This window comes from Grammomys surdaster, unplaced genomic scaffold, assembly GCF_004785775.1.
Source record: "Grammomys surdaster isolate TR1022 unplaced genomic scaffold, NIH_TR_1.0 125849, whole genome shotgun sequence".
NCBI lineage: Eukaryota > Metazoa > Chordata > Mammalia > Rodentia > Muridae > Grammomys > Grammomys surdaster.
Genome location: NW_021620675.1, coordinates 1878888 through 1894571, shown reverse-complemented (window position 1 = coordinate 1894571; position 15684 = coordinate 1878888). Strand labels below are relative to the sequence as shown.

Here is a 15684-nt window from a genome sequence, read left to right as displayed (position 1 = left end):
CCAGCATTTTAAACATCAACAGACCTATGAGGGAGGTTTTTGTTTTGTTTTGCTTTGTTTGGCAGGGACAATGCAATGCAATGTGACTAAAGCTACGCCATGTTAATGTGAATCCTAGCTCACAAAGGAAAGTCCTGGCATCATTCAATTGTCATGAGTCTTGCTTTGACATTATAGGTCATTTCAAAATGCTTTTTACGATTAGGAAAATCTGAGTCATTCTCCAGTTTCCTCTAGTAGATTTCTGCATCACTTCCTCTTCTATTGGCCCTACGAGAAATACCCAGGATGGGTGTGGCAGAACATGCCTGCAGGCCCAGCTACTTAGAAGCTGGAGGCGGGGGAATGACTTGAGCCCAGGAGTCTTGAGTTCTGCCCCGGCAACACAGTGAGATCTGGGAAGAGGCCAGGGAAGGGAAGGAGGAGAGTGAAGGCAGGACAAGTGGACTACCCTAGCTGGTGACAGTGCTTGCCTGACACGTGCGAATTCATAGACTTCACACCCAGCACCACAGCTAGGGAGCACTGGATGCAGCTCAGTCAGTCATACAGAAAGCCCTAGGTTTAGTCTCCTGCACCACACTGGAGGTGACATCATATGATGATGGTCTCAGCACTCAGAAGGTGGGGGCAGCTCAGGTTTAGCTACACAGTGAGTTCTAGGCCACCCAGAACTATGAAGTCTCTGGCTCAGATAAAATAAAACAAGAGAAAACAAGGAATACAAGTGTAGGGTTTTGAGAATTTGGGAACTAGTGGGTCATTAGAGCTCCCTGGGATCTTTCTGTTTAGTCAGGACAAGTGATGTAGACAAGGTTGGGAAATCCTTTTTTGTGACTGTATGTCCTCTGTCACGTAGCTTCTCCTAATCCAGATTCTCTCCTCGAGGACAGATGACTTTTAAAAAGGTTTTTATTACTTTAATCATATGTATATGTGTCTGGACTGAGGTGTGCTCACGGGACTGCAGGTGCCCTTGGAGGCCAGAGGATGACATGGGCTCCTGGGAGCTTGAGTTGCAGGTGGCTGGGAAACAGCCAACATTGGTGCTAGGAACCAAGCTCAAGTCCCCTGGAAAAAGCAGGAAGTTGTGGACCACTGGGCTCTCTCCACCCCCCCTGACTGATTGATTTAGCTATTTTTGGTTTTGGACAAGGTCTTGCTATACAGCCCTGGCCTCCTCCTGCCTCAGCCTCGGTGCTGGACTCACAGGTGTCCACCAGAGTTCCTGCTCCATTCCGAGTGAGCTGATTCAGGGCAAAGGTGATTGTTCCGTGCTGGGAACTGACTCCAGGGGTTCCTCACTTGACCACAAGCTGTACCCCAGGCTCCAATGTTGACTACTTTTGTTAGACACAAACTACACACTCTCAAAGTGCTGAGTCAAGAGGATCACAAATTTGAGGTCAACCTGGGCTATGTTATGAAGCCCCATCTCAAAAAAAAGGGAGGTGGGGAAGAAAGAAGAGAAACCACCTAGGCCTCACCTTTATTAGCCCAGCTGAGGTCTGTCAGTGTTTTGAGCCTCACAGCTTCTGCTCTGAGGGCTGCTTTATGCCTTTCAAGGTGTTTACTAACATCACTAGCCGAGCATGAGTGCTCACACCTGTAACCTGGTACCCAGGGGGCAGAGGCAGGAGGATCACTGAGTCAGGTTAGCTTGGACTACATAATACCAAGCCAGCCAGGGCTACAGGACAAGAGCCTGAATCAAGAAAAAAAGAGACCCACAAACACTACCAAACATTGCCAAATGTCCCCTGGAGTTTCCTAGGGAGAATTCCGGAGCTGCTTGTGGAAGGAGCGCCTGACCTGAGCTCTGCGCCTCAGTGACGGGTGGGTGTCCCTTCTTACTTCCTTAGGGGCTACCACAGCGTTAGGTGGGGATCTCCTGGGGCTTTGGAAATGGCTTCCTGGTTAAGAGTCTGACTTGTTCTGCGAGAGGATCAGGGTTTAATCCCCAGCAGCCACATGACTGCTCATGTCTGTGACTCCAGTCCCAGGGGACCCAATCCCCCTTTCTAGCAGCTGAAACACACACTTCCAGACATGCATCTAGACAAAATGCACACACACACACACACACACACACACACACGGGGGGGGGGGGTCTCCCCTCTTTTCCCCTCAGTGGGTGGCCTCGAAAGTGGCACCTGGGGTGAAAATGGGAACCCACAGCCTCTGCCCTTCCTCTTCCTCATGAAGGGGATCCCCCAATTGGATAAAAGTTTACATAATTGGTAAAAATATCACAAAATATTTGCAAAACTTAGCTTTACCTGAATGCTATAAATCAAGGTCAGGACCTTGAGCCCCTTCTAGGCTTATGCACAGAGGTCATAGGTCAGCTAACAGAGCTTGCCTAAATCTGGAGCCACCCTGTGATCCCAGTTTAGAGGACACTGAGGAAGAAGGGTCAAGAGTTCAAGGCTAGATTATACCACAAGAAATGCCATCTCCCCTCCCCCAGTCCCTAAAAAATACAAAATGGAAGAGTGTCTGCCTCTTGCCCTGAGTTTGATCCTCAGAACCAGCAAATTAAAAACAAAGCCTTTTCTTTCCTGGCAATGGTGGTACATGCCTTAAATTCCAGCACAGTAGGAGGCAGAGGCCAGTGGATCTCCGTGAGTTTGAAGCCAGCCTGGTCTACAGAACAAGTTCTAAATCAGCCAGGGTTGTGTTACACAGAGAAACCCTGTCTTTACAAAAACAAGCAAACCCCCTTTCTTACCTTGAGAAGGAATAAGGACAGGATAGACCAGGAAAAGTGCCTTTGATTGGAGGTTACATGGAGACATTGTTTTTTCTTTTTGAGATGGTATGTCGCATGCCCACTTGCCTGTCTCCCAGGTTACCTTGGAGGTATTACCTTGGAGGGCCCCTGCAGGGTATGTTAATAAAGGTCCAGGCTTGGGGTTAGGAGTGGAAAAGAGGTGCTAGAAGACAGTGAGGCTCACGGAGGCTGGAAGACGAAAGAAAACAATGTTGTTTTCCTACCCTGGCTTCTTTACACGGTGGGACCACTTACTTCCCTGAGCCTGCACTTACTGGGTTCCTTGGCCACACTTAGCAATGCAAGCTAGGAAGTCATAGGAAGACAGGAAACAGATGGTTGCTATAGAGACGGTCTACATACACTGGAACACTTAGCCGGCTGAACAGCGGTTTTTCCTCTTTCTTTGGACTTAATTTTCCTCTTAATTTGCTACATTTCTATGTCTTCTTTTCTCCTGTTATCCTTTCACTCCCGATTCCCTGTGCTGGTTCCCAGCTCACTAGCACTGTTCTGAGCTACCTCTTTCCCCTTGGCAGATCACAGTTTAAACTGAATTACTGGGGGGGTTAGGGGAGGGAGAGGAATAACTGCAAAGTATAATGACGTAAATGGAAATCATGAAATCCATTACTTAACATGCTAATTTTAAAAAACAACATTTGAAAGCTGGTAGTAGCACTTAGGAGGCAGAGGCAGGTGGATTTCTGAGTTCAAGGCCAGTCTGGTCTACAGTGAGTTCCAGGACAGCCAGGGCTACACAGAGAAACCCTGTCTCGAAAAACCAAACCAAAAAAAAAAAAAAAAAAAAAAACAAGCAAACTTAAAAATAAAACAACCAAACACTAATTAACTAGCCAAGGTGGCTTCTCCCCACACTCCCAACTCTCAGAGGTAGAAGCCAAAGGATCATAAATTCAAGATCCAGGCAGCAGGGTCTCTCAGCAGGCAGAGGCACTTGCTGCCAAGTCTGAAGACAGAAATTCAATCACCAGGGCCCATATGATAGAAGGAAGTACTTACTGACTCCCAGAAGGTGTACTCTGAGCATTCACTGCCACATACACAAGTGAATAAAACATACTAATAAAGAGACATCCTAGCCGGGCAGTGATGGCTCATGCCTTTAATCCCAGCACTTGGGAGGCAGAGGCAGGCAGATTTCTGAGTTCGAGGCCAGCCTGGTCTACAGAGTGAGTTCTAGGACAGCCAGGGCTATATAGAGAAACCCTGTCTTGAAAAACAAACAAACAAACAAAAAAAAAAGAGAGAGAGAGAGGTAGGGTGGGGTGGGGTGGACATCCTTAGCTACACAGTGAATTTGAGGCTGGTTCAGGATACATGATATCCTGTCTGAAAAAAAAAAGTCATAAAAATCATATTTGCCTAACCTATGCAAGAGGATGAAGGGAAAAATAAGACATTCTTCTAGGTTTGCGCTATGGTACTGTGCAAACCCTATTTAAGAGGCTGGCTTCATGGCCTAACACACTGTTACAGTTACCACTGCAGGATTCCTGTGACATTCATGGAAGTTTTTAGAAAACAAAATGCTTTTTTTTTTTTTTGTATTTTCTTTCTGGGGGTGGGGGATAGTGGAGATGTCTGCTTTTGTTTAACAGGGTCCTATAATAAGCCAAGCTGGCCAAGAACTGGGTGAGCTCCAGCCTCTGAGCTTGGTGTTTTCATCTCACCTGTCCTGGGAGTACAGACATATGTGTCCACATCTATCTATGGAGTACTACAGGTACAGGTCCAGCCCATCGCTCTCTGGATGCTAGGTGAGCATCCACCCCATCCACGGCTCCCAGCCCAACCCTTGTGTCTCATAACCTTAAAGGACACATAGCTCCACCCTAAAGGTACATGGGATTCTCTTCTTCAATTTATGACTAGCCCATGGCTTGGCCTGTAAAATGTATCCTCAAACCCTGAGAGGTGTGTCTCATAGCACCCTGTAAGGTCAGAGAACAGCCTGAGGCACTCCATTCTTGCCATGTCCGCTGGGTCCTGGGATCTAATTCTGGTCATTTAGGCAGGCAAGCACCTTCTCCCCTAAGCCACCCTCTTGTGTTTCCAAAGGTGTGCTTTCACTCCCCTGCTCACTACAGGTCTCTCTCTTTCTGAATTTGTTTTGGTTTTAATGTGTTTGGTTATTTTGGTTTTTGAGACAGGAACTCATGGTAGCCTAGGCTGGCCTCAGACATTATGTAACAGTAACAGAGGACGATCTTGGACTCCTGCCCGGCTGCCTATCAAGCACTGGTGGAGTCCAGGGATAAGTCACCCCTCCTAGCACCAGCATTTGTTTTTGTTTTGTTTTGTTTCTGAGAGACAGAGACGCTCCATGTGGCTTAGGCTAGCTTTGGATTTAGGATCATGTCTTCAGCATGCTGGGCTATGCACACTACAGCCATCCAGGACATTATGACTCGTCTAGTGTACTGTGGGAGACTCAGCTATTCCTTTGCCTCCAGTCCCTTCTCTTGATTCATCCTAACCCCACAGTTAGTAATGAAACTGAATTAGATCATACATCATGGTACTCAGTGTCATGTTTCCCAACTGCTTACAAGAGTCCAAAGCCATACTAGGCCTGTGGGGAAGCAGAATTCATTAGCTCAAGGCTATCCTCAGCTACACAGCAAGTTCAGGGCCAGCCAAGGCTACATGTGGCCCTGTCTCTAAAAGCTTTAAAACAGGGATGGCAAGATGGTTCAGTGGTCAAGCTAGCATGCTGCTCTTCCAGAGGACCCAAGTTCAGTCTCCAGCACCTGTTAGCTGCCTCACAGCCTCTGACTACTGGATGCATCTACACCCCTGTGCATATCCACACATCCACGTGTACGTCATTTAAAATGTTATTTTTTTAAAAGATTTATTTATTTATTTATGTATTATGTGAGTACACTGTAGTTTTCTTCAGACACACCAGAAGGGAGTACCAGATCCCATTACAGATGGTTGTGAGCCACCATGTGGTTGCTTGGAATTGAACTCAGGACTTCTGGAAGAGCAGCCAGTGTTCTCAACCTCTGAGCCATCTCTCCAGCCCCCTAAAATGTTAATTTTTTAAGGTGGGCTGAGTATGCCAGCTTGTATCCTGACTGTACTTCCAGAATGCAGCAGGCTGAGGCAGGAAGCTGGCTTCCAATTGGAGACCAACCTGGGCAAAACTTTCTCTTCCATAAAGCTTTCCTATAGGTCATCTAAAACAAATGAATTCCTCTCAGTTCCAGCACTTAAGTTGTTTCCTCCTGTATATCCCATCTCAGATTGTGGTTACTTGTTGTTTTATGATTAAAAGTTCCTTACAGAAATATTTCTTAGTCACTAAAACTGCAAACTGCTTCTCCCCGTACTCTGCCACATCCTATAAAACTAGGATTCTAGATCCTGTCCTACAAATAATCGCACGGTTCCCTGTCACCTTATTTACTGTAATTTAATATTTATCTATTTATATCAGTCAGTGGTGGCGCACGCCTTTAATCCTAGCACTTGGGAGGCAGAAGCAAGCAGATCTCTGTGAGTTCAAGGCCAGCCTGGTCTACAGAACAAGTTCCAGGACAGTCAGGGCTACACAGAGAAATCCTGTCCCTAAAAACTGAAGACAAAAATGTATTGATTTAATGCACGTGTGTGACGGTCAGAGCCAGCATGAGGGTTCCGGGGTTTAGCAGCAATTGTCTTTACCCAATGGGCCATGGGCCATCATCTCCACAGGCCTTTTTTTATTCTTTGCCTCCCAAGTTCTGGAACTAAGGTGTGCAGCCACATTATAGGGTTTTAAACCCAGGGTTTTATGTTAGGCAAGTATTCCACCAATTAAGCCACATTCCCAGATTGTCATTCATATATATTTGGTTTGAGACAGGGTCTCACCATTTAACACCGGTTGACTTGGAGCTTCCAATGTAAACCAAGTGTTTTAGTTAGGGTCTCTATTGCTGTGACAAAACACTATAACCAAAAGCAACTTGGGGAGGAAAGGGTTTATTTGGCTTATGCTTGCTCCCACATTACTGTTCACTGAAGGACATCAGGACAGGAACTCAAACAGAAACCTAGAGGCAGGAGCTGATACAGAGGCCATGGACAGGAGCTGCTTACTGGCTTGCTCCCCATGGCTTGCTCAGCCCGTTTTCTTATAGACCCCAGGACCCCAGTCCACAGAACTCCTGCTTGTGTCAAGTGGACATAAATCTAGCCAGTACACCTGTACACGGTTTTAAGATCTTCACGGTTTTATGTGGTGCTGGGCATCAACCCAGGACTTGCACAGGGGTACGCAAACTCTCTACAACTGAGTTATATACCTGTAACCATCTTATTTTTAGACAGCAGGCTTTTCATGTAGCCAAAAATGATCTTTAAAATGAGTCTCCTGCCTCTGCCTCCTCAGGGATGAGCAGGCATTTCTACCAATTGAGCTGTAGCCCCAGCCACCATAAATGGATCATTTTTTTTTAGACTTTTATTATTTGTGTTTGAGGGCTGAGTAGGGAGCTGGGCTCTTCTGGCAGCCAGAGGACAACTCTGAAACGCTGTCTAACTCACCTTTAGGTTGGTTTTGTGTACTCAACTCAGGTCTTTAGGATTGGGTTTCAGTGGCAGGGGCCTTTCACCAGCTGAACCTTTTTACAGGCTCCACATAAATAACTCCTTAAAAGTAGTCCATGAGTCATTTTGGAACATTGGGTGGGTGGGGGCTCATAGTAGAAAAATGACAAGCAAGACTGCCCCTAATTTCTAAGAGGATCAATGGTTAAGAGTGGTATAGTGCAGAAGACTGGAGATGGCTCTGAGCCCTGGCTGCTCTTCCAGGTGACTCGGGTTCAACACCCAACAGGCACACAACCGCACATACACACAAGAAAAAAATGTTTAAGAACTGATATTGTCGTGCCAGCTCGAGAAAGTCTAAGGCAGGACTGCTTAATGTTAGGACCAGCCTGGGCTACGAAGAGTTCCAGGACAGCCTGAAATTCAAAAATTGGTACAAAACAGCAGGCATTCCCGAGCAGGAACTATTCCCAGGGAAGCCAAGCACTTGGCCATGAGAGTTGCACAGGACATAAAATGAACATCCGCGAGCCAAGCCCAGGAACCGCGCTCCGCGAACCGTAGTCGTTGTGAAAGCCGCGAGACTCAGGCCGGAAGAGCCACGGAGTGGCCCGGCCAGCTCTCCGGAAGCTCCCGCCCCTTTCCCCTTTTACGGGAAGTCCTCGCTTGCGTCAGAGCGGCCCTAAGGCGGCGGCAGGGAACAGCCTTCCTCACTCCTGACTTCCGCCTGCCTCGAGTCTGGAGTCGTTCGTCCCCCTCAGCCTGCGGCGTCCGACCATGTTTGGCCTGCGGAGAAACGCGGTAATCGGCTTGAACCTGTACTGCGGCGGCGCCAGCCTCGGCGCGGGCGGCGGTTCTCCGGCAGGGGCGCGCCTGGCGGCCGAGGAGGCCAAGGCGCGGCGCGAGGGGGGAGGGGAGGCCGCTCTGCTGCCCGGCGCGCGGGTGGTCGCCCGGCCGCCGCCCGTGGGCGCCGAGGACCCCGACGTCACCGCGTCGGCAGAGAGGCGGCTGCTCAAGTCGCCCGGCCTCCTCGCCGTGCCGCCCGAGGAGATGGCCGCGTCGGCCGCCGCCATCATGTCTCCCGAGGAGGAGCTGGACGGCTGCGAGCCGGAGGCGATCAGCAAGCGCCCGACCGTGCTGCCCCTACTGGAGCGTGTGAGCGAGGCGGCTAAGAGCTCCGGCGCCGACGGCTCGCTGCCCTCCACGCCGCCGCCGGAGGAGGAAGACGACGAGCTGTACCGCCAGTCGCTGGAGATCATCTCGCGCTACCTGCGGGAGCAGGCGACCGGCTCCAAGGACTCGAAGCCTCTGGGCGAGGCCGGCGCGGCGGGCCGGAGGGCCCTGGAGACCCTGCGGCGCGTGGGCGACGGCGTGCAGCGCAACCACGAGACGGCCTTCCAGGGTAAGTGGCACCCGGGGCGGGCCGGGGCGGGCCGGGCCGGGGCCGTGCGGGAAGAGCTGGAGCCTGGCTCTGCGACCAGAATATTCTGGTCGTGAGTCATTGTTTCCGCCCATCTGGCTGTTGGGTTCAAAGGCCGGAAAGGGTGGGATGTCAATGTCTGCGTGGGGTCCGCCTGACTGCTCTAGAGCCGGTAGAGCCCGGTCCTCTCGTCGTTGGTGGGCAGGGGGCTAGTGCCCCGCTGCAGACAAAGGAGGCCACGAGGTTTCTTGCTTTTCTCCTCAGGCATGCTTCGGAAACTGGACATTAAAAACGAAGACGATGTCAAATCTTTTTCTCGAGTGATGGTCCATGTTTTCAAAGATGGCGTAACAAACTGGGGCAGGATTGTGACTCTTATTTCTTTTGGTGCCTTTGTGGCCAAACACTTGAAGAGCATAAACCAAGAAAGCTGCATCGAACCATTAGCAGAAAGTATCACAGATGTTCTTGTAAGGACAAAACGGGACTGGCTTGTCAAACAAAGAGGCTGGGTAAGTTTGCCTTGTGGTTTAAAGGGGCCATGGAGTGGAAATGGGGTGCAGGATTTTGTGAAGGAGAAAGTACCTAATGGTTTTTTTACAAAGCTCCTCTCCGGCTTCAAATATAATTTATGTGTTTCTTGTTGCATTATGTTGGTCGTTGTAGGTGGTAGGTCCAGAGAAAAACTGATTATGACGGTCTTGAATTGTACCAAAAGGTCTTGTATTCTGTAGGTTGTTCTTCTAATTCAGTTGGATAATCTTCAGAGCAGTGGATTCAAACCATGAAGTAAGAGTCACCTGTGATGACTAAAGTACATTCCCAGTGGGCCCTCATTTTAATCAGATGGAATAGGGGTAGAGCCTGCATTTAAGAAGCTAATACCCAAAGATCTCTGGTGTGAGGTGTGCTCATCTTCATTAGGAAACACTCCCCATGGGAGAGGTACTACATGGGGATCCAAAGAGTGGATAGGATTTCTGTCTTTCACCTGAATAATGGGCCCTCAATTCTCTTGCTCAGACTGCAAAAGTAATTGAGGTGCAGTACAACTGCTATAAGGTAACTTGTGAATGGTTACTCACTGAAAAGAACTCCAGAAATGTTTCTTGCATCCCAGGAGTAGACAATTGCTTCACCATTGTTTGGGGGATATCAGAATTCACCCTTTCTCTGTATTTAGTGTTACAACAGCAGAAACCCATACTTGAAAATGTGCTTTTCTTTTTTGTTTTCTAGGATGGGTTTGTGGAGTTCTTCCACGTACAGGACCTAGAAGGCGGCATCAGAAATGTGCTGCTGGCTTTTGCAGGTGTTGCTGGAGTAGGGGCTGGTCTGGCATATCTAATAAGATAGCCTTGTGAGTGCAATAGGTGACTCTTAAAAGCTCCAGCCACCAAACCACACGCTTCTGTGAAAACAAATGTATTTATGAAGGTGGACTTGAAGCTGCCCAGGATTTTAACAGTCCAGTTCTACTGTAGCAACATAGCAGAAAGAAAGTGGCTACAGGATTGTGGCTAACAAGAATAAATACATGGGAAACGTGCTCCCTCTGGAAGAGTCACTGTCTGAATGAAGCAAAGTCCCTCTCAGCAAACTTTGGGAGGCCGTGGAGGAGAACTTCTAGAATGAATGGAAGGGGTGAATGGAAAGGTTTGGTTTCCTTGTCTGGAGGTGGAGTAGGGGCCAGTCATTGGGCTAGTCACAGAGTTCAATACATATGCAGAATCTATTACTCTGCTCAGAGTGTTGAGAGAGAAGTCCTAACAATGTTGGTGACTTGTGTAAAACAGATTTTTAACCTGCAAGTCACCAAACTCGTGACTAGAAGCTGCAGTGCTGTACAAGAATGTGAAGGGAGGCCCTCTCTAAGCAGACTCGAGTGTGCTTTCTTACAGAGTCCAAGTGCGCAGAACTTTTAGACCTGTCTACTTTGGCTTGGTTTGGATGACTCTTAAGTTTATCAGCCTAGTGATGGCCAAAAAAGTACTTGACTTAAGGTTCACTAATTAGTTACAAAACTGAAGAGCCTCAATTTTTAAGAAAACTTATGAAATGTATTTGTCTGTAAAAATTGTATATATTTTTACAGAAAGTCTATTTCTTTGAACATAAGAAGGAAGTCTTTGGATTTAGTTTTTTCCATACCCTTTTGAAATTTGCAGCTTCTCTAGTTAGAAATGTATTTCTTACAACTTTTTAAAACTTTGTCATCCATTGTAGTATGTGTGCAGAACCGGTTGTATGTGGGGACTGGTCTTGGTAGAACCAATCGGGTTTATAACTATGCAGGCTTAATTATTCAATCTGTTTTTGTATTTAAGGATCACAGGCAGATGTGAGACATTTCATCCCCTTACTAAGTTGTAAAGTGGTTTGGGACAGCAGCCTAGAATCTTAACCATGGTGCTATTCACAGGCTTTACTTGTTTAACACAAGTTTAAGCCTGGTGTCAATAAAACAAATATGTATTTTTTTTTCTACTAATGATTGCCAAGCTTTGTTTTGAATTTCTGTATTGGTCTCTTTAGGTGTAACCTTTACTTCCTCTACTTCCTTTACGTGTTGGCTAATATGCTTCGTATTCCCCCTACAGATATAGTTGTCTACATTTTCTCCCTGTGCTCTTTACTGGCCATTTTAATTGTCTACATTAGAACTCTCTCACTCCCACCCCCAAAGCTTCGAACCTAAGTAATCCCTCCCCATCCTAATCAGAGTCGGCACAACTTTCTTGTTAGAGGATAGCAATACTTCCTCTTTGAGCCCTGTGACCAACAGTAACCAGGTATGGGCATTCTTGGATTGGCATGGTTTCCATTGTTACTTTATCCAGTTTTGGTAAGAAAAGCATCAAAAGTCCCCTTGGGAGTTTCAGAAGTCAGAGTAAGCTGCATTATAGCTTTATAGTTTGCTCCAAGTGTGAATATGTTCACTTAAATTTAGAGAAACACGGGTTTTGTTAGACCCAGTTATACAAAAGCCACTGGTAAAATGAAGGTGTTTAAGCTAGGGTCATTTGAAAGCTTCATCCTCAGAATGTGACCTTTAGTCAGGGCTGCAGATAAAAATAGGCCTGAATCAAATGACTAAGAATGTAATGGGGAAGAAGCGCCCTGCCTGCCCATCTCAGCCATCAGGCCATCTTGCTGGAGCGATTTGTACCCGTGTATTTATCCTTGATCATAATTTGCTTATTTATGTTTATCTCTTTGAACTTAAGAGCACTTTATGTAGTTGAATAAACCCTCTAGGTTGAGGTGACTAAAAGGTTATCCTCTCATAATCCAGTCTTGGAAGTTTTGTTTACTAGGAGCCTGGCTTCCCAGCTCACAAGGTGTGAAAGCTGAAGTACAGACAGGGTCTTAGCAGGTATTTTAGGTGCAGGGCCATGAAGACTTGGAGAGCTCAAGTGGTAGGGAAAGGGATTGATTGAGAGGGAGAAGAGGCATGTGGTCAGAGTGCTGACTGGATGAATAGTTGAGGCACATCCTCCAAAGTGGAGAGGGAGGGGCTGCTTGGAAAGATGGCTCTCAGCAAATTCTGTTTGTCTTACACGTCTCTCAGGGAAAAAACATGCAGTCTTTAACCATCTTCCATGTACATTCTGTCTGGGTGAACACCTTCATTCTGGTAGAGCACCTAACATTTTTAACAGCTGTTCCCGAAAGGGTTAGGACCAACTGCAAGTTAATGTGGGTTGTATATGTTTCCCTAACTTCTGTTTCTTCTAAGGAAAAAATAAACCTTTCCCCCCCAAGTAAGATGTGGTATGGGTCTTTTCTTATCGCCTTGCCTTCCTCTCTTGTGCAAGCCTTTTAGGGAAGTCAGCTGAGCAAATGTAAGTGAAATAAAAGCAAAAGTCATGGTTGATTTGCTTTATAGCAAAGGAATATGTGGTACCTGTAATTCAAATTCCTGGTTAATGTATTCCTGCTTAGACTAGTTCTGTACTTTTCTGGGTGGTGGGGGAGAATGCTTAGCACCACACCTGGCTTCCTTCTTGAAAGGTTTCTTGTATCTAAAATTCTTCAGCCAAGGTTGACCTTGAACATGTATGGTGATCCTGCTGAGCTTAAGCTGGGAACTTGGGTATGTTATCCCTACATCTGCAGGCTGTATACTACTTCCCAGCTTCTGACCCACCAGTCAAGTGCAGGCTCTCCCCTTGGGAGTTACCAAGTTATCAGTGTGCTTGAAAACAATAGCAGGAGTTGTACAATGGTTTAACTTGTAAATTGAGGTTCTCTTTTTCCCACTGCAGCATCTGGGGATCAAACTCTGGCATGGTGGCTAGTGCCCTTCCCATCACCACTCTGCCATCTCCTATCTTGAGTATAGTATTTTCGCTTTTTTTTTTTAATGTAAAAGCAAAGCACACACACCTCTTTTGATATGAATCAGATTAATCATCTAAGGTTTTTAGTACTTGGTTTTCAGTGCCCCTTCTTCCAAGAAGGAGGTGAGAGTAAGCGGGTTAGAACTATCCTGCCTTTGTCACATCCATTGAAAGGGAGGCGAATCACCTTGGAAATGTGCAAATTTGAGGTTTGCATAACTGGTTTTCAGCCATAAACACTAATCATGCAAACAGGATCCACACCTTCTACTTAATTTTGTCTGTTTTAACATCTGTCCCCTCTTCCATGGGTTTTATTATTAGATGACAGTAACTTTTTATTGTAAAGTTGCTTTGTGGTAGGCATACTGACTGGCTCATGCCCATAACTCTCATCACTTGGACTGAGGCAGAAGTACTTCCTGGAGTTCAAAGCCAACATGGGCTGCATAGTGCAGGTCGTGGGGACCAGAGAGATGGCTCTGCAATTTAGGAGTTCTGAGTTCAGTTCCCAACATCCATGTAAGGCTATCCAAAATACCTGAGTGAAGAAAGCTCCAGGAAATGTGATAGCCTCTTCTACCTTGATCCTTGTTGACAAATTCTCAACAGACTCAGAAGTGAAAGGAGTGACTCACGTGTTGGGAATGTGGTTCAGTGGTTGGACACCAGTGGTTTAATTCCTAGGACTGAAAGAGCAGACAGAGCTGTGTACAAGTGTATTCCCTTAGCAGAGGCATGCTGGGACAGTGACACCCAAGGAAGAAGACTTAAATAAGTCTTGCTTGTCCTACACCTCTACGCCCAACAAAGGGATTACATCAGATTCAAGGTAAGCCTGTGATACATAACAAGACCCCAACAGTCTCCCAAATCTTACCGAGCTTGAGTTCTGCACAGTACTGTTTCTGTTGATAATTGGTGGTGGGGTGTACTTCTGATACAGAGCTAGGCCTGCATCCAACTTCTGACACTTGTGCCTTAGCCTTGTATGCCACCATGACGGGCCCCATCCATGCTTCATCACGCTTCATCACGTGGAGTAGGTGTGTGACATAGAGTGGTGATACACGGGGAATCCCAGTGACTGGAGATGGAGGCCTGAGGGTCAGGGATTAAAGGGCAGCCTTTGCTACTTGGGGATTTTGAAGCTGGTTTAGGCAGCCTGAAAACTTGTTTGGGGGGGTAAAAAAAGAAAAAGTGGATGTGGTGGCGCGTATCTTAATTTCACCACTGCTCGGGAGGAGTTTAAGCCATCTAAGGCTTTTATTCAGAGTAGCCTGAGTCACTAGAGGCCTCAGTAATGACACAAACACACACACCGTGTTTGACATAGCTAATCTTCAGGCCACAACCTAGAGCCTTCGGAATAATAGCAAGCAGTCAATCAACCATCTAGCTGTTTTTCTTTTTTTTTTTTGTCCTGTGATTTTTACCTTTTTCTGAGTTGTTGGTAAGAGGTACTGGAGTTTAAACCACAGCCTTGTAATATTGTTCAGCTGAGCTACACCTGCTTGTATAGTCCAGTCACTCACAGCTAGGTCATGCTGTTGTTGCTGAAGAATCCTTTCCAAGGTCCCACGTTCAGTCTCCTGCATCAGTACTCCCTGTGCCCCCCTTTCCTAAGACACATTGGCACTCTAGCCCAGGCTGGGATCAAACTTGGGTTGATAGTCTTGCCTCTACCTCTCAAATCCTGGCATGAGGCAGTCATAAGGCCAGATTAAAAACTCTTTAAAACAAGCTTTGATAACGAAGATTTTATAAAAAGAGCATTTAAGAAGTCCCATCAGTGTACAGCATGGCTTTAGTCAGACGTCCAAAGCACAGGCAGCTCCTGGGGCAGAAGAATCTGCAGAATATTCTAGTGCTGCAGGGCTTCACTTGTTCAGTGATTTCAGAACTCTGCCTCATGAACCTCCCCCACCCCGTCTTCAAAGGCTTTTCTAGAGATTTGGAAACTTAGTTCTCTTAGTTCACAGTAGTTACAGTGTTAGCTTAGCTTATCTTTGTTATGCGAAGCATCTGGAAGGGGGAGGGGCATCCCGGGGAGGCTGGTTAGTCAAAGGATTCCAAGAACTGGGTGTTGTGTTTTGAGATCACGTGTCACTGCGTTGCCCAGGCAAAACCTGGACTCCATTGACTCTTACCTGGGTCAAGGGAGGAGGAGCTGGCTCTGTATCAGGAACTCTTTACTATTGATTTGAGACAGGATAGCCTTGAACTCCCTACCTGGTTGAGGTTACTCTTGAACTTAAGATCTTCCTGCCTTCACCTCTCAGGTGCTGAAATTACAGGCCTTTGCTACCTCACCAGGCTATACACTAGTAGTTCTGAGAAAGGCTGTGAGGGAGTTTTGTTGTTTTGGCTTTCTTTGAAGTCTTATTGACTGGCTTGCAAATCTGTGTGTAGACCAGACTGACCTTGAACATGTAGCTGTCTTTCTTTCCTACCTTTGCCTCCCAAGAGTTTCTACAAAATAATAGTTTCCAACAGCTGGGAAATGTCTTGGAGTCCCATTTCTTTCTTTCTTTCTTTCTTTCTTTCTTTCTTTCTTTCTTTCTTTCTTTCTTAATTTTTTT

General features: G+C 46.7%; 1 protein-coding gene across 2 annotated transcripts; it reads left to right on the top strand.

Annotated features, from left to right (window-relative positions):
* The first annotated feature begins 7997 nt into the window (after window positions 1–7997).
* Window positions 7998–12527, top strand: Mcl1 (MCL1 apoptosis regulator, BCL2 family member). 2 transcript variants are annotated; one of them, XM_028789775.1, is made up of 3 exons: window positions 7998–8741; window positions 9024–9271; window positions 9999–12527. In XM_028789775.1, exons 1-3 carry the CDS (start codon window positions 8117–8119, stop codon window positions 10113–10115), a joined length of 990 nt encoding a protein of 329 aa, XP_028645608.1. In that variant the 5' UTR covers window positions 7998–8116; the 3' UTR covers window positions 10116–12527. The 2 variants fall into 2 exon arrangements, with proteins under 2 accessions (XP_028645608.1, XP_028645609.1); XM_028789776.1 differs by lacking the exon at window positions 9024–9271 and having other exon boundaries at window positions 8010–8741.
* Window positions 12528–15684: the final 3157 nt, after the last annotated feature.